Genomic DNA, 19124 nt, shown 5'->3' on the forward strand with positions numbered 1-19124 from the left:
TGTCTCTGTTTTTCCTTTTCAGTTGCAGTGCAGGTACTGACCTAAATGCGATTACCTGGATGAATCACACCGGGGTTTAGTGTTTTTCTACATCTCTTGCTTTCCATATAGACTTAACACACAGCCATACTTGTTTTACACCACTGAGTTGATGAATACACCTTCTTTAATGTTTATGTTACTAGAGTTTTGCTTTCTAAGTTATCACCTTGTGTTTTCTCCTAGTCCTTTTCGCAGTATTAGAGTTCAGCTGTGGCGCTGTCTAAACTATGTTGCATTATTTACATCCATATGCTTTTCAACTAGTCATCAAATACATGTGTAAAATGTAACACACTAAAATTTAAATCGACATAGGCGGCATGACCACATCATTTGAAAACCTGCTCAGTAATGCAGTTGCATAATCAGCCAATTATGTAATGACCACACAGATATAATTAAGGGGTTTAGTTGTTAAAAGCATATATGGAACTCAACATTAAGCAACTGAGCTCTGGAGTCACATGTCGAAAGCCAAGCCTTGTCAACTTTATTTATCGTATATAAACAGCATATTTCATACAACAAATTGCATAAGAATTTGATGATTCTCAGTAAAAGTCATAACATCATCAATGCAAAATGTACAAAACAGCATCTAAGTATATATTCAGTGTACAAAAACAATATTTGAATTTGATGGAGGAGAAAAAAAAAAAAAAAAAAAAAAGAAGTCATCAATCTTCTAGTGCCAGTTTTTGTTACATATACACACATACATATGTATGTATGTATGTATATGCAACAAAAGCTGAAGAGTTTTTGCTGTGACTACTACCAGTAATACCAACGTAGAAGGATGTTAAATAAAGAAAACACCAAGAGAGATAAAATGCCCAAAAACAAAAGTAAAAAAAACAGCTTCAATAAAACATATCTGTTGTGCCTCTGTGTTTGTGTGTCGAGCCATGATTCACTTCAGAATGTGACCAGACCAGTGTCACACTCGCACACAATTCACAGGAAAACATGACACATGTCACTCATTATCAGAGAGAATGACTTAAAACATGTTAGATTTTAACAACTGTGATAGAACAAAATTATTTATTTACAAAAAATGCCTACATAAAACTAGCAGTACAAAGAGACACAGCCACTTAACTGTTCTCTTACTGTACAACAAAAATTTAGTCAACGCTTGTATACTGTGAGCGAATGTGTGCATAAATCACGCCTGCTCAGAATCTTAATCAGGAGAATAAGCTGCTTATCTAGTCTTTATCCTAACGTTATAAGTTACTTAAGACAAAAATTCAGAAAATCGGAACCTCTAAAACATACATTTAGCAGGCGCTCTGTCAAATGTTTGTCCAGTTCTCTATATTCGTAGAATAGGACGTGTGCATACAAATCTTTTCCTGGGCAGTTTTCAAACTTTTTAAAGATTAACCCCACAAATCTCTGTCCCTACTCAAAAGGATCTAAAACTATTCCTTCCGAACAGATTACTCTTTCAGCCCTAATTTTGCTGTTTCATGGGGGGTCCATTTTGATATAGCTAGGTCCCCCCCTCTCATGTAACAAAGCTGGTGCTTTGCTACAGGTTGGAGGTTTTAGTCATCGTAGTCCCTCCTTGGGGGCTTACTGTTGGGCACTGGTGGTCTATCACGGTCACGATCATCATAGCGGTTGTCATCACGGCGACGATCTTGATAATGGCGATCGTCATCATAGCGCTCACGACGGTCACTGTAGTCGCGGCGCCGATCGTCATAGTCGCTGCGGCGGTCGTCATAATCGTCGCGCCGCCGATCATTGTAGTCGCTGCGGCGGTCGTCATAGTCGCTGCGGCGGTCGTCATAATCGTCGCGCCGCCGATCATTGTAGTCGCTGCGGCGGTCGTCATAGTCGCTGCGATCTGGTTGACTCTTTTCCTCATTGCGTTCAGTCCTCTTTACACTGGAGTCCTCATAACTGTCCTTCCCCTGCCCTTCAACACGTCGACCCTCACCGTTTCTATCCGGCTCATTGTCGTGGTACTCATCCCCCTCACGAACTCTAGAAAGTAGAAACAACAGACATCAAGAGTGGAGAAATTATTGGGAGAACCGATGTGGTTTATTCAGCTGATTTCTTTTGATTGATTTCTTTTGCACCATCTCCTTTGTTAGCATCTGTTCCTGTCACCATTAATTTATTATGAAGTGGATTTTAAAAAACAAAGTGACTTTGCTTTTTAAACCAACAAAATTCCTTTTTTGTCTTTTGTATACTCAGCAGGAATGGCCACTTCCATTGATTAAAGCCATATGGAACCTCAAACACAATATGTACAAATTTTATCATTTTTTAAATCACTTAAAAAGATTTATTCCAAAAGAATACTGCGCAGAAAACATCCCATTCACTCAGTACGAGCGTCTCTGTGTTAACTGCTTGTATCTATAATAAAGAGGAACATTACCCCATAGCGTATTCCTCATCTTTGTTCTTCTTTCGGCAACAGCAGCAACAGATGACGATGATGAGTATAACCAAGGCAGCAGCAACTGCAGCAATTATTCCTGCAGTGGAAGCAATGTTCAGGGATGCTGCAGGGTTGAGAACAGACAGGTTAAGTGCAGGAACAATACAGAGGTTTGCATCAAAATAATTTTCAGTAAAGATTTATTTATTGAAAGAAAAAAAATAAAAATGTTTCTCTTACGTGGCATGACCGAGAGGGAGAGGTTGCAAGTAGCAGAACGGATCTTGTTCTGTGAGGTGCAGACGTAGTATCCTGATGTATCTTTGGAGATATTATACAGAGACAGGATGCCGTTCTCTGAAACACAAAGAATTAGTCACATATACTGAAAAATATATGACCTCTATCTTTGGCCATTCTGAACAGTATGCTGAGTAAAGTAAGTATGCCGAGTAAATAGATAAATACAGGATGCGATAGAGAAGAATGAAACCGTACATCTGACTGATATCATTCTTGGCCTCTGTGTCTCTGCCACTTCTCCTTAAATTTTTTTTTAAAAATAAAATAGACACTCAGCATTGATTCACTAATAAAACTATTTTTAGCAAACTAAAGCAGAGCTGAATTTAATATTTTTACAAATATTTAAGTGTCACCTCATTAGTGAGACCAAACTGCAGCAGAGACTAAATACCAGCCATTGTTGAGACAATTCTGAATCTCCTGTGGTTTTTCATCTTTAGAATGTCATTCATGTTACACCTCCTGCTCACTTTCATCATGTTTAATATGCGTCAATATTAAATACCAAACAGTGGCTGTGTAGCAAAAGTTAAGCTCACTTGTACACCAAGCGTAGCGTCTCTCTGATCATGTCCACATTTGTTCTTGCAAGTAAAGATTAGTAAAACTTTATGTTCTGATATGGGACATAGATTTGAAAGAATCAGAATATCACTTACTGTCAGTGGTTCTAGAGTCTTGAGGAACAGACTGATTCTGCACATTAAAACGTTTCCAGCTATAAGTGGGCGTTGGAGATCCTTCTGCAGATGCACAGGTTAATGTGATATCTTGGCCGTACTGTGCTGTTCCCTGTTGCTTACAAACAGGTGTAGAGGGAGCCACTAAAGAAGACAAATATAAATTTAGTGCGATTACTTTAGTAATGGAATACAAGGCAAGCCACATCCCGAACAGGGCTGACGTATAGCAGATGGATTCAGCCATTAACAGTGATATCTCTGAACAGCAGGAGCAAGCCCACAATCATTATGACCTTTCAAAATATGCATATACAGGATACAGTAAGTGTTGAAACATGCACAGACACTCTTTTCGATAATTCATTGCATTAGGAATAACCAACATATCAGAACATATAAAGGTTAAACATCAGAGTGTAACATCGTATAATGTATAAAGGAAGAAACGACAGCTGACATATTACCTAGAACCACCAAGTTTGTGATGGCAGTTTGTTTGCCCTTCTTGTCACCTGGGATCTGCACACGACACTCAAAATTTTTATTGTCAGCTAGTGAGATGGAGGAAAGCTTCAGGTTAGCCTTTCCCTGAGTGACATCTACATCCAGGGACAACCGACCTTCATAGTCAGTGTCTATGTCAGTAGTTGGGATAGCGCTGTGATAGTAGGTGGCGATCACGGCCTGTTAGAAAATGACATGATTAGTGGAATAATAAAACTCACAAGGACATGTTTGCATCTCAGGATTTTAATATTTATTTAGAGAGAGTCATAAAGATAGGTAGATGCCAACCTCTTCAATGGTAGTTTGCTGAGTCAAAGAAGACCAAGTGATGACGACTTGTGTCTGGGAGGTTATCGAAGCTGTCGTTATAAAGGAGCAGGGCAGTGTGATGTTGTCCCCTCTGGCATACTCATACTGACTTTGGGGGATGGTAACAGTAACGGCACCGACACCTGACAGCACTGTGATGGACATACAAACAAATCAGACAGATCAATATAAAGCACTCTCAGCTATCCTGTATGTATAAAAACACAACATTCTGATATTGAATCATTTGTCTTCATGGATTCTTCGCTAATAATGGTTCAGCAGCAGAAAATCAAAGTTGACCAGTAACACTGCTCCACCCCCACACCCACCTACTAAATAAACCAAGCTTGAAAAAGGAACTTATGATCATTATTTGATTATATTAAAAAAACAAACAAACAAACAAACAAACAAACAAACAAACGTCTGTTACAGCCATCCACTGAGTGTCAGCTCAATTTTGGAACAAGTTCCGTGCACAAAAGATAAACGGCGAAAAACAATCGGTTCTTACTTTTCAAAAAGCCTGCCATTAAATAATTGTTTTCATGACTTTTATTACTACTTCATTTGCTTACACTGGAATATGGTACTTTAAAAGCCATTTAAAAATAAGAATGCCTTCTAATCAGGCTTCTCGGGCCTGCTCCCTTTTTAGACGGCGATCCTGACGGTGCGCAAACAGGTGTGGCAGCTAGATGAGGCGCAGAAAAAGAAGCGTTTATTTAAAAAGATACTCACTCAGACACAGAAGCGTCAAGGAAAAGTTCTTCTTCTCCATGGCAAACACTTACTTGCTTCAAACTAAAACCCACTGACTCTTCAGTATCTACTTATTTCCTTTATAAGAAAAATGAGAAAACAACATTTGCATCGAAACCCGACAGTCTGCGAACAATGTTGCGCTCGCTGCCTCCGGTTGACTGATAGCGCTCCCTGCCAATCACGTCACCTTTGGAGGTTCAGGTGACATTTTTGTTCCACCCACCTGACGTGTTTTAGCTTGTAGTTTGCTCCAGCATACCTGCCTTTTCAGGGATACTCCATTATTTAGATTCGGCTTCTCAGGATTTGACAACAAGTTTATTTCCACCACAGGCCTAATTCTAAAATATTACATGCCCAATTTTTACAGTTGGACCTCGAAATCTTTAGTTTGTCTTGTTGAGAGAACAAAATATGAAAATAATCACTCTTTCACTTTTTAAGTATCTCCTTTATTTTATTATTTCTTGTTGTTTGTCTTTTTTTTTTTTTTTTTTTGGAACATTTGGTTTTAGTTTGTAAGAGTGAGAAAAACGAAGGGCGTTAAAAAAAAAAGCACGACGAACACTCGACAGTCTGAGTAGGCGGTGCGGTTGTTTGTTTCCCCGTCAAACTGGTTTGACAGGGGTTATCGCCCAAAGGCATCACACGCAAAGGCGCAACGCTGAAACTAAAACCAAGTGTGCTGTCCTCTTAAAATGGCTGATTTCGAAATAATAATTAATAGGACTGTGTATATTTGGGGTTGTGTGGGACTCACCCTTAATTTCCGTGTTTGTGTCCAATAATCCTTTACAAATGATTTAATGTATAAATATGGCTAAATTGAACAAAAAGAAAAAATGGGGCTGACCCAAAGATGGAAGCCAGTGTGTTATCTGTGCTGCATGGGCATCAATGGTGGCCTGTTTGCCTTCATTATTAAGATTTTAGCATTTAGTTCTTCATGACTATAACTCAGTTACCAACTCCATTACCAGAAGGCAACACGTGCAAGAACTAAACCCTAGCCACATCCCTTTTTACTGTGCAACCTGCACAATTAAAATATTGCTGACGATTTCCTGTGTTGACTAAATGTCATCAGTTGTAGCTTTACAGCTGAATAAAAACTGATAAAAATAATTGTGCGTCTCCAAAACTTGACACCACCATTGTCATCTGATATTTTGTAGGCATGAGTCTGATACCGACTGTGTCATGTCAGCTGACTTCCTCTATCACAGTGTAAGGATACAGTGTTTTTCCACGCTCTCCTTCAGGTCTGTCAGGTGGTTGTTTGAGTTTCTAAGTGCATAACCAGTCATAGTCTCCCAGTATAGTTGGTCTGGCTCTGTCTGTATTAGGGAATTAGATTTGAGCATTTTGATTTGATGTTATTTTTCTCACAGTAACATAACTTCTGATATTTTCTAAGTCGTATTTAAAAAAGGTCATGGCATATTTTTATCCCTTCCCTGCTACTCGCTGACTTCCTACCTTTCACTTACCCTTGATGTTGTTTTTGCTACCCAACCATCCTGTCCCAAAAAATTAAAAAACAAGCGTCAGTCAGCAACACTGCAAAGAAAGTTGGCACAGCTAATAAAATCTAAACTGATTCAAACAGAAGGCTACCTAAAACCCAATCGTAAAACTGAAACAAAACCAAGGAAGTAGAGAAAATAAAAGTGTATGTGTATGTGTAACACATCGTGTGAGAATACTTTCATGGTTATCATCTGCATGTGGTACAACAAGGGCACTGTTGCCACTTCCTCTCGGTGAGGAGTGCCTTTTTTGACTTTGTTAGGGAGCAACAACAGTTATGTCCCAGCACATTAAAACAGATAAACATTTTTCTCACGCTGCTGAGCATAATAACGTATATTTTTAACTTTCAAAAAGACTGTGCGCATGTCATGAGTGTACCTGCATCAGCTTCTTTATGTGCTGTCACTCACTGGGTGGTTCTGAACATGAAAAACGGAATCCGGGTACAGTCGGTGTTCTTGGTTTAGAGGTTTTGTTAAGTCACCCATGTGGTTGTCTTTCAGTTAAGTTTTCCAGACTGGAAGGCCTGACTAGCAGTTTCCGCTCTAATTCATCTCAAAAGGGGGTTCTATCAGGACTCTGTGCACTTATCCATGGCTTTATGGACCTTGCTTTGTGCACTGGTGCAAGGCATTGATGTAAGGCTGTGACGAGCTACTTGGCCATTGAAAGCTTTTCCTAGGAGTGCTCTGTGCACTGTTCTTGAGCTGAAGGCCACATAAAGTTTGGAGAGCTGTAGTAACTGACTCTGCAAGAAGTTGGTGACCTCTGTGTCCTCTGCTCTAACCCTGTACGGATAAATATAACAAAAACAGAGTTAACGATAAAAACTATTAAAAAAAAAATAACGATAACACCCGATAAAAACCCTGAAAACCATAAATTTCACACCCCCGAGCCTCACCGGTGGTAGTCCATGCCCCCATCTTTTCCTACTAATGCCCCTTTTCTTGTTTTCTTGACTTTATTATCTCACCTCCACATAATGGCTTCAGACCTCTCTACAGCATATTAAATTACCTGGCAGTTCTTCAGAGCAACATGAATTGGATTAGATATGTTCTTTATCCGTGACACCTTGCTAGGGTTTTGGTTGATTTTTCTTTCTGTGTTTGTACCTGTGAAATCTGTGTAGTATAAATGTTTCTGTGGATCAACCATAATTGGTCTCTCACAGTTAAACTTTCTGCCTGACTGCTTGCATCTATTGGCTCTTTTTTCTCCCTGATGCATGTAAGGTTCCATTATGGTGTGGCAGCTGAGAGTTCATCGCGTTCTGCAGGAACCTGCTGGGCAACTGGCAGATTTGAGGCCACAGGGAAAATCATCTGGTTAGTACATAAGTGCACAAGATCTCATATACAATCCCGATCAAAAGTTTAAGGCCATTTGAAAAATGGCAGAAAATCATATTTTGCATGGTGGGATCTTAACAAGTTTCCAAGTAGAGCTTCAACATGCAACAACAAGAAATGGGAGTGAGACAAAACATTTTTTTGAGAATGCAATTCATCAAAAACAATGCTTAAACTGAAACAGGCCATTTTACAGCTGATCAAAGGTTTAGGACCACATGCATTTAAAAGGCTAAACGTGTGCAAAAATTAGGGTTCATTGACATTTTCTGTCAGGTAGCCACACTGCCATGATGTTCTGATGGCAAATGCAAAAAGCATTCCCGTTTTGAATATGGTCAGGTTGTTGAAAGACATAAACAGTAATTTGGAATTTCTTAAATGATGCTAAAAGTTATGGAACAAAAAAGTCAGGTGGAAGACCCAAAAATATTTCACCAGCACTGAGCGAGAGGATCCAGTTGGCTGTCTGTCAAGACACTGCACGATCCTCGACCCAAATTAAGTCCATTACTGGTGCCGACTGCAGCCCTGTAACCATCAGACTGCATCTGAGACTGAAGGGCTTAAAAAAAACATCTTCAATCCCTCGTCTCCTTGAATGCCACAGAACTGACCATTTGGACTTTGCAAGAGGGCAGTATAGTTTAAAATAACTGGCTGAAATGTTCTGCAGATTTAAAAGACTTTAGACCACAGTCTGCAGTGACAAAGGTAATCACCCACACAGCCACTATGCAGTATAATACCTGATGCTAATTGTAAGATTTAATAGCTTTATTAATGGTGGCATTGTAACATTGCACAATATATGCATTCACGCCACCCACCTTCTGACTGAAATTAAATGTGATGACTAATATCCCACAAGGGTTATTCCTTCTCAAATCAACAAAGGTCTTTTGTCTGAATGGTATACATTTGCCTTTTGCAAAAAGGCTAAAGAAAACATGTTGATTACTTTTAACATAAAAATCCTTCCATTCTATTCCACTTACCCTTATCAGGGTCATGGAGGAGCTGGAGCCTATCCCAGCAAGAGGTCACCAATCTGCTACAACCACCACACCACCATGCTGACCAAGTAGCACCAGAAAAACAATAACATCAGAGATAGTGTAATCTGAAAGGAAAAAAAAACCTCCATCTGGAGTTTCCAGATGGCCCGATTATACAGGGAGTGCAGAATTATTAGGCAAATGAGTATTTTGTCCACATCATCCTCTTCATGCATGTTGTCCTACTCCAAGCTGTATAGGCTCGAAAGCCTACTACCAATTAAGCATATTAGGTGATGTGCATCTCTGTAATGAGAAGGGGTGTGGTCTAATGACATCAACACCCTATATCAGGTGTGCATAATTATTAGGCAACTTCCTTTCCTTTGGCAAAATGGGTCAAAAGAAGGACTTGACAGGCTCAGAAAAGTCAAAAATAGTGAGATATCTTGCAGAGGGATGCAGCAGTCTCAAAATTGCAAAGCTTCTGAAGCGCGATCATCGAACAATCAATCGTTTCATTCAAAATAGTCAACAGGGTCGCAAGAAGCGTGTGGACAAACCAAGGCGCAAAATAACTGCCCATGAACTGAGAAAAGTCAAGCGTGCAGCTGCCAAGATGCCACTTGCCACCAGTTTGGCCATATTTCAGAGCTGCAACATCACTGGAGTGCCCAAAAGCACAAGGTGTGCAATACTCAGAGACATGGCCAAGGTAAGAAAGGCTGAAAGACGACCACCACTGAACAAGACACACAAGCTGAAACGTCAAGACTGGGCCAAGAAATATCTCAAGACTGGTTTTTCTAAGGTTTTATGGACTGATGACATGAGAGTGAGTCTTGATGGGCCAGATGGATGGGCCCGTGGCTGGATCTGTAAAGGGCAGAGAGCTCCAGTCCCACTCAGACGCCAGCAAGGTGGAGGTGGAGTACTGGTTTGGGCTGGTATCATCAAAGATGAGCTTGTGGGGCCTTTTCGGGTTGAGGATGGAGTCAAGCTCAACTCCCAGTCCTACTGCCAGTTTCTGGAAGACACCTTCTTCAAGCAGTGGTACAGGAAGAAGTCTGCATCCTTCAAGAAAAACATGATTTCCATGCAGGACAATGCTCCATCACACGCGTCCAAGTCCTCCACAGCGTGGCTGGCAAGAAAGGGTATAAAAGAAGAAAAACTAATGACATGGCCACCTTGTTCACCTGATCTGAACCCCATTGAGAACCTGTGGTCCATCATCAAATGTGAGATTTACAAGGAGGGAAAACAGTACACCTCTCTGAACAGTGTCTGGGAGGCTGTGGTTGCTGCTGCACGCAATGTTGATAGTGAACAGATCAAAACACTGACAGAATCCATGGATGGCAGGCTTTTGAGTGTCCTTGCAAAGAAAGGTGGCTATATTGGTCGCTGATTTGTTTTTGTTTTGTTTTTGAATGTCAGAAATGTATATTTGTGAATGTGGAGATGTTATATTGGTTTCACTGGTAAAAAGAAATAATTGAAATGGGTATATATTTGTTTTTTGTTAAGTTGCCTAATAATTGTGCACAGTAATAGTCACCTTCACACACAGATATCCCCCTAAAATAGCTAAAACTAAAAACTACTTCCAAAAACATTCAGCTTTGATATTAATGAGTTTTTTGGGTTCATTGAGAACATGGTTGTTGTTCAATAATAAAATTATTCCTCAGAAATACAACTTGCCTAATAATTCTGCACTCCCTGTATCTGTGTATTGTGATCCATCATAGATCACGATACACGCATGCAGTTTGAAAAACACAAGCGCAAATAGTTTTGCTACATTAATAGTCCCATATAATGTAGGCTAAAAGCACAGCATTTGAAGAACCTCCTCTCTTTGCGTTTCTAGTGACTGTTATTAATTCAGACGTCCATTAGGTGGCACAATAATATCAAGATATACATAATAAGGTGGAGCCGCAAATTGGCAACACTTAAAAACTAGTAAATGAAAAATCTTTTTAAAATAAACTCAGCAAATGACTACATGTGTTCAGTAGGAGATCAAACAGAGAAGATATAAGTTAATTTCTGTAATTGTGACTGATTTTCAATGTTTTCAGTTAGCCCTTATATGAAAACAACAAGAAAATGATAAATTTTGACATATTAGCATACGCATGGTAAACCAAATGTTTAATTTTTTATATAGTGCCCTCTTGAAATGGATGAATCTCATAAATTAAGAGTATCTTCCATATAAAGCATCAGTATCTATATGTGCCATCACATATATAGTCACAGACTTGATGAATCCCACACTTTCCCCAGTAAATAAAGAATTGTAAGGAAAAAAAAAAGAAAGAAAAAAGTAAATACTTTACAGATACTATACACACTGTTGTGGGATTAAAGGTTTTTGTCCGTCAGTTAGATTTCCCATGACTCTTGTGAAACCTGTAGACCGAATTTCTGTAAATCCTGCAGAATTATGTGCAGTTTCATAAAGTTCAGCACAGCGTTTCATGCTGTATCACATAACTGGCAGGGAGCTGTGGTAAAAGGTTATTGAGCTGTCTACCTCCACTGTAAAATTACACACAGTGAATCTCTGTAAGAGCATCACAATATTGCTTGCTTGACATTTACATGACATTTAAGGCTTTGTGTAACCTTTTCCTCGTGAAATGATTAATGATTTTACAAGGTCAGAGTCATTTTTATTAAGAGTGAAAAGTAATCAAACAGTTTTGGGTTGCATAAATGTGTTTTCTGTTGTGAAGTGTAAATGTTTCTGTGCTTTCAAATTTGGACCAGATCATCCTTTCAGCTCCAGGTTCTCTCTCCAGGCTCTAATCCCACTTTTTTCCTTGTTCTCTTGACTTTATCTCGCCTTCACATAATGGCTTAAGACCTCACTACCATCATTTGCTATTACAGTTGAACCATATTAACTTAGACTTCTCCACACACACACACACACACACACACACACACACACACACACACACACACACACACACACACACAAACAGGGAATAGATTAGATATGTTCTTTATCAGTGACACATCGGATGCTGGCTGGGTTCTTTGTTATTGTTCTGTGAAATCGGTGTTGAATAAATGTTTCAGTGGATCAGCAGTAATCAGTCTCTCACAGACCATTTTTTCTACTTGAGTGTGTGCCTTGGTTTTTCTCTCTGATGCCCGTGAAGTTCCATTATGTTGTGGCAGCTGAGAGTCCATTGAGACATCACTTTCTACAGAAACCTGCTGGGTAATTGTCAGATTTAAGGCCTCCAGGAGATCAGGAAAAATCACCCAAGCAGCTAATCTGTGAGCACACGGCATCAGAAGTAGAAGAAAGCCTGCCTAATAGAGTTCAGGCTACACTGAAGGATAGAGGTGGTCATACCATACATTGACTTTCAAGCTTGTTAGAACTGTACAAACTCAATTTTTGCCTTATTTCTATGTATGTATGCATATGATTCAACTGATTTTCAGTCCCTCCCTTAAGGTTCTGATTTCCAAGCTCCTTAGATTACCATGACCTGGATGACTGAGAGATTTCTGATGAGGCTTCCGTGAACAGTGGATGAATCAACTGAACAGCCTGATGCAGCTCGATGCTGGATTTTCTTTTTTTAGACCTGCCACCTTTCTCCTCCACTTGTCCAGTTTCTTCATTCTTTTTAAGCACAGACTGCACACCATGTCAAGTTGTCAGATTTTTCAGCCGATCTTTTGTTGGTACCAAAATACATTTTTATGCCTGTCAAACAGTTTGGCTGTATGACATTTCTCCCTCTCTCCCGATCTATATGCACACAGTGGTGGGAAAATGTGTTTGCCCACTTCCTGATTTCCTTTTTTCTATATTTGTCACACTTAAATGTTTCTGATTATCAAGAAACATGTAAATATTAGACAAAGATAACACAAGTAAACACAATATGCAGTTTCTAAATGAAAATGTTTAGGGAGAAAAAAAATCCAAACCTAAATATCCCTGTGTGAAAAAATGATTTCCCCATAAACCTAATAAATGGTTGAGCCACCTTTGGCAGCAAGACCTGCAATCAAGTGTTTGCAATATCTGGCAGTGTTCTGGCAGTGTTTTATAGTGCTGTGGAGGAATTTTGGCCCACTCATCTTTATAGAATTGTTGTAATTCAGCCACATTGGAGGGTTTTCAAGCATGAGCCACCTTTTTAAGGCGGTGCTAAAGCATCTTAATCTGATTCAGTGCAGGACTTTAGCTAGGCCACTCCAACATCTTCATTTTGTTTTTCTTAAGCTATTCAGAGGTGGCCTTGCTGGTGTGTTTGGGATCATTGTCCCTCTGCAGAACCCAAGTGCGCTTCAGCTTGAGGTCAAAAACCTCTTGGATGAGTAGTTGATGGAGCAATTTTGGTTGGCCATCCAGTCATGGGAAGGTCCACCGCTGTTCCAGGTTTTCTCCATGTGTGGATAATGGCCCTCACTGTGGTTCGCTGGAGTCCCAGCTTTAGAAATGGCTTTATAACCTTTTCAAGAGGGAAAGATCTGAGTTACTTTGTTTCTCACTTGTTCCTGACAAGTGTCTGGCTTTTGAGGATCTTTTGGTCAACTCTACTTTCCAGGCAGGTCCTATTTAATGTTTTCTTGTTTGAACAGGTGTGGCAGTTATCAGGCCTGGGTGTGGCTAAAGAAATTAAACTCAGCTTTCCAAAGATGTGATACACAAAAGTTAATTCATGTCGTAATAAGGGAGGAGGTGGGGTGTGGGTGGGATAGCATTTTGGTTGATCTGATATCCTCCTGTTGGTGTTGTTCCCAGATCATCATACTAAATGTTGTTCCAGGATCAACATTGCAAGTGACCAATCAGAATGTTGTGACGTCATACTTTTGCGACTTCGGGGAAAACCGGCGTAAAACAAAAAACTGTACTTAAACTGCGTGAAACCGCCTCTGTCCGCCGATCAACGGACCCTGACCCTAACCCTAACCGTAACCCTTTAATAAACAGTAAGCAGAATTGATATTGTCCTTGCAACATTGGAATTTCATAAATGCACGAATGGCAAAGGAATAACGTCACAACAATGTGATTGGTCACTTGCAACGTTGAACCTGGAACAACATTTTCATGATGGTCTGGGAACAACACCAATTTTGTGTCTACTTGTGTTTTCTTTGTTAATATCAAAATGTAATTGAAGATCATTTTAGTGTGACAAACATACAAAAACATTTTCTGTCTATCTATCTATCTATCTATCTATCTATCTATCTATCTATCTATCTATCTATCTATCTATAGTGTAAAAACAGACTTAATATGACCTTTGTTTACATGTTTTCTACAGTACATACCCTCCGTGCTTCATAAAGTAAATACATAGACAAGACTATTTTAGTGATACTTAAAGTTATACAATTATAAAACGTCTTTCTAGTTTGATCCACCTTTAGAGAAAAATGTAACTGTGAAATAATAGATTTTTTTTTTTTTTTTGCTTCTTTTGTGTGTTTCATTTTCAGGCTTTCTCTCTAAAATCAAATACCACTGACACACTTATTGATTGCTCTTTATTGGTGCACTTTGAGTTCCGCTAAGCGCACCGGGTGGCCGCTTGAGACCTGCACACGTCATCAAAATATCACGATAACTTCTCCAGTTGTTTTATTTTTTGGAAACCCTGAAAGGACGTGTTGTCATATCTCAGAGTTTAAACATTTATCCCAAATTATCTCTGGAACAGTCCGTTGGCTTGACGGTGGGGGAGATGGAGCATCAGCATACAAACGCGTCGCGCAGCCTCATTTCTCCTCCAACCCCGGCGCAGACGATGTTGTACACCGGTGTAGCCATCGCTTCTGTTTACGGTGTAATCATTGTGTTGGGGCTAATCGGCAACATCACACTCATCAAGACGTTTTGCTCTGCCAAATCCGTCCGAAATGTGCCGAATCTCTTCATGTCGAGTCTTGCGCTCGGGGATGTTTTACTGCTGGTGACCTGCGCTCCGGTGGATGCCAGCCGCTACCTGTCAGAGGAGTGGCTGTTCGGCAGACTGGGCTGTAAAGTCATCCCCTTCATCCAGCTCACCTCGGTTGGGGTTTCTGTGTTCACTCTCACAGCCCTGTCCGCTGACAGGTAGGTTTTTACCAGTGTAACTCATCATAACTAAGGATAACTTAAAGCAGCATCCATAAAGAAGTTAAACGACTGTATGTCTTCTATTGAAACCACAGGACGTAAAAACTTAATGTCTAAGTAGATATTTACCTGTGTATCGATCCTCGGAAAATTACGCATGACAGAGCTTCTGCTCTGGTCTGTTGCCACGTGTAAGGCTATAAATGCAATCAATAGCTACACAATCATAATTATTTGTTATAAATGTATTAGTTAGAATTAGGAAACTATTGCTATTATATATAACAGTCACTGGTACAGCTTCGTAAAGCAATTAAAAGATGTTCTACGTTTCGGCTTTTGGTGAAAAACATAAATGCTGCACCTATAATGTTCCTGTGCATCCTGTGCTTCAAGAGTTTGTTATCTGAATAGCCTATAATGCAATCCTAAACCTGATAGAGGAAAAAAATACCTTAAACATATCTTTGACAAGAAACACGATTGTTTACATGTTTGAATGTAAGTATGCGAGGACAATCAATTCATTTTGCTGCACATTTCCTAGACCTCTTTTCTCCACTCCTCTCTAAATAAACAATGTTAAAGGATTTTACATAGAAAGTTTGTTCACAAAAAGCTGCTGACCTCTGAGTTTTCCCAGCTCCAGACTGTTAATGGGACAGGAACACACCTTTGAAAACAACAGAAGCTGTAGATTCCAAACTGGTCTGAGTCAGTCACTATTAAGGAACACTGGTCAATAAGATGGAAATAACGTGAAACGTACTTTGATGGAAACAGGCAATGGGAGATCCTTTATGGGACAAAACCCTGTTTTAGATGCAAGGATGTGGTAGGTTTAATTAATGTCTACTTTTAGATTTCACTTAGAAAGCACTGACTGCCTTGCATGCCTCTACAGAACACACAAGGTCTCTTTGTCTCCTTGTCTAACTGCGCATGCATGTGTGTGTGTTTAATTTACCTCTGTCTGTGTCTTTTAGGTACAGGGCCATTGTAAGACCCTTGGATGTTCAAACATCAACCTCCACTACCAGCATTGTCCTGCAAGCATTGCTTATCTGGGTCTTGTCCCTGATCCTGGCAATACCTGAGGCTGTGTTCTCTGACCTCCACACCTTCAACATCACCTCCACTAATGAGAGTTTTGTTACCTGTGCTCCTTATCCCCATGGAGTTGAACTGCACCCTCAGATTCACTCCATGGCCTCTTTCCTCATTTTCTACATAATACCACTGCTGGTCATATCTGTGTACTACAGTTTCATCGCTCAGAGCCTGATGAGGAGCACCTGCAACCTGCCAGTGGAGGGAAATGTGCATGCAAGACGACAGGCTAGTGTTAAATTTGTTACTTGGCAAGCTATAGATCAGTTTAGGTTATTCTTATGACATGAATCCCCACTAGAAATTTACTGTCAACTTAAAAATGATCGTTGCTTGTCTCTTGTCTTTATTATGCTACCAAGGAAACAAAAACAGTCAAAACAAAAAATTAGGGGAATAATTCTCCATACTGGAAAAAAATGTATTTCCACCATGTTTGTAGTCTTTTAAAATGTACCATATATTTCCCCTGTAAATGTTTGTTATGGTCCTCAAAATCTGAATTAATCTAAACATTTTGTTTTTTGTATGTGAACAGCAGATTGAATCAAGAAAACGCTTGGCCAAGACAGTGCTGGTGTTTGTTGGTCTGTTTGCACTATGCTGGCTACCCAGTCACGTTATATACTTATACCGCTCCTATCACTACTCCCAGGTAGGCAAATATTATTATTATTATTTTTTTATCAGAATCAGAATACTTTATTGATCCCTAGGAGAAATATTGTTGGTTACAGTGCTCCAGTACAAACAGTAACAAAAATAGACAATACAAGAAGTAAGATCGATCTATCTATCTATCTATCTATCTATCTATCTATCTATCTATCTATCTATCTATCTATCTATCTATCTATCTATCGTGCAAAACGAGTGTAGCTATTGCAGTATTTGCACTGTTACAACTCATCCATCTAACACACTGTGTGTTAGGTGGATGAGTTGTAACAGTGCAAATCAGTTTATTTGTTTCTGTCTTTTTGTGTATTGTAAGTGGAACATATCTCAACTTTAAAAAAAATCTATTCTGCACAAAGTTATCTGATATATCCATTGATTTATTAATTTTGGTTCCATCCCTGATCTGAAAATGCCGTCAGCGCTTTTTGATTTAAAATATGCTATTTAAATAGAAATTGTTGTTTTGGAGTGTATGAGAAATCTGTTCCTGTTGGCTCACATAAAGTAGATCTTTTTAAAAAGAGTCAAGTCAGATGAATTTAGGTTTTTTAAAAAATATTTTTAGATACCTCAAATCTAATCTTTTAATCTCTTTCTCGCCTGCCAGGTGGACACCTCGTTGCTTCATTTCGTCTGCAGCGTTGTAGCTCGTATCCTGGCCTTCACCAACTCCTGCCTGAACCCCTTTGCCCTCTATCTGCTGAGCAAGTCCTTCAAGAAGCAGTTCAACCAGCACCTGTGCTGTTGCTGTCGCATCATCATCAAACACTCACAGAGCCCGATACATTACAGTACACGTGTGACTTCTGTCCGCAGCTCAAATCACTCTATGACTGTCATTAATGGTAGGCAGCTCGGACAGGAGGACTGTGTGTGAGCGTGAAAGTGAACTGCATCATGCATGTAGCATATGTTTGTGTGGTTTTCTTGTGGCTTCAGTTCTCCACATGATACAATAAGCCCAAAGAGTGATGTCTTCTCGAAAAACATTACACATCTACACAGTCAATTCAATCAATCTTTTGTTGATGTCCTTGAATCTTTTGCGGTGTGTAATATTTGTCTTTGTTAACTGTTAACTGTCACAAAAAACACAACAGAAATAGAAAAAAACACAAGGAAAGTGTTTCTGGGGAGACAATAAACCGACGGACCAGTTGCAGGAACCCAAAACATGGTAGGTGTGTTTTATCATGATTCATATAATACTGATGACGGATTTTTAGGCTAATAGTTAGGCTAACACACTTACCTCTCATATTTTCTTTCCTCACAAAACTGATAAATCCTTCACTTCTTTTAAGTGTCTCCCAGTGCAATTCTTAGCATATTTTGGTTCCTGCAACTGGTCTGTTGGGTTATTGTCTCCCCAGAAACACTTCCCTTGTGCTTTTGGAAATCTGTTTTTTCCTATTTCCGTTGTGTTTTGTGTGCTTTTGCAGCGTTTTTCTTATTGCTGGTGTTTTCGTAAGTTGCAATCCGTTTGGCCTCTCAGGGCCACTGTAGGATAATCATTTTCCTTAAATAAGAAATTTACACAATATATTAATGTTTTCTATAACTGTTATAGGAAGCGAACAGTTATTCAGTGCAACTCATTTTTAATTTTACAGGGCCAATTCACAACAGTACAACATCTCAAAGCGGTTTGCATTGCTGGGTAACGACCCTGCAATACTAGAAGGAAAACCCCAACAATCAGTTTAGCTCCTGTGAGCAAACACTTGGTGACAGTGGAAATGAAAAACTGAAAAGGAGAATACGTGGGCAAATTTAGCTTAAAGACACCAGAATTCAACAAAAGCAAATCTTGAACTAATAATTCAACAGTATCCTGTTCTTTTAATGACAAAGAAACGGTCCCTAGTGAAAATGTGACCTTTTCATTTCCTACAGACTTAGTGGACTTGCTTTTTTATATAGAGGAGAGGAACAAAAGAGTTTTTTCCTCTCTCTCTTATTTCCCTTGTTTCATGTTGCTGTGTCATCAGCAACATGACTGATTAGTTGGCCAATCATTTTAATTAATATGATGAATTAGAAACAACACCAGCACTGTGTAATTGGATATATCTGGTACTTTTGTCTTCTGCCTTATTTCCCAAAGGAAACAAGAAGGTGAGAAAAACCTCAAGCCTGGATAAATGTTCTGCTTCTTGAGAAATATCTCAAGCTTTAATTCCCAAAGGGAATGAAGCAGACCATTTATCCAGGCTTGAGTCTGGTAGTAGAAGTATACTAGCTTGTGACTCCCCGAGGTTGTTTGCGTCTCCTCCTGGTTTGAACCAGGGATCTTTTGTGTGTTAG

The 19124-nt window shown here is 39.5% G+C and overlaps 2 protein-coding genes across 2 annotated transcripts; one reads left to right on the forward strand and one right to left on the reverse strand.

Moving 5' to 3' along the window:
* Positions 1-509: 509 nt before the first annotated feature.
* On the reverse strand, positions 510-5175 carry LOC146718924 (cell surface A33 antigen-like). Its single transcript, XM_085457629.1, has 7 exons — positions 5002-5175; positions 4237-4409; positions 3906-4125; positions 3418-3582; positions 2693-2809; positions 2450-2576; positions 510-2043 (listed from the first exon to the last, which is right to left on the reverse strand). The coding sequence occupies exons 1-7, from the start codon at positions 5039-5041 to the stop codon at positions 1599-1601; spliced, it is 1287 nt and encodes a 428-aa protein (XP_085313755.1). The 5' UTR covers positions 5042-5175; the 3' UTR covers positions 510-1598.
* A 9540-nt stretch (positions 5176-14715) lies between these two features.
* Positions 14716-17694, forward strand: grpr (gastrin-releasing peptide receptor). The gene is made up of 4 exons (XM_085452876.1): positions 14716-15023; positions 16013-16364; positions 16678-16791; positions 17425-17694. Exons 1-4 carry the CDS (start codon positions 14716-14718, stop codon positions 17692-17694), a joined length of 1044 nt encoding a protein of 347 aa, XP_085309002.1.
* The last annotated feature ends 1430 nt before the right edge of the window (positions 17695-19124 follow it).

This window comes from Copadichromis virginalis, linkage group LG1 (assembly GCF_057382275.1).
Source record: "Copadichromis virginalis isolate Kocher_CV1m ecotype Utaka linkage group LG1, C_Virginalis_male_GT1.1, whole genome shotgun sequence".
In the NCBI taxonomy this organism is placed as follows: Eukaryota; Metazoa; Chordata; class Actinopteri; order Cichliformes; family Cichlidae; genus Copadichromis; species Copadichromis virginalis.

What these genes read in the sequence shown, in the direction of transcription:
- LOC146718924 (XM_085457629.1), bottom strand. Translation starts at nt 5,041, where the DNA reads ATGGAGAAGAAGAACTTTTCCTTGACGCTTCTGTGTCTGA. An exon ending in CACAAACTTGGTGGTTCTAG is followed by an intron (nt 3,583 to 3,905) that starts GTAATATGTCAG and finishes TGTCTTCTTTAG; the next exon opens with TGGCTCCCTCTACACCTGTT. An exon ending in CTCCCTCTCGGTCATGCCAC is followed by an intron (nt 2,577 to 2,692) that starts GTAAGAGAAACA and finishes TCAACCCTGCAG; the next exon opens with CATCCCTGAACATTGCTTCC.
- grpr (XM_085452876.1), top strand. Translation starts at nt 14,716, where the DNA reads ATGTTGTACACCGGTGTAGCCATCGCTTCTGTTTACGGTGTAATCATT. An exon ending in ACAGCCCTGTCCGCTGACAG is followed by an intron (nt 15,024 to 16,012) that starts GTAGGTTTTTAC and finishes TGTGTCTTTTAG; the next exon opens with GTACAGGGCCATTGTAAGAC. An exon ending in ATGTGCATGCAAGACGACAG is followed by an intron (nt 16,365 to 16,677) that starts GCTAGTGTTAAA and finishes TGTGAACAGCAG; the next exon opens with ATTGAATCAAGAAAACGCTT.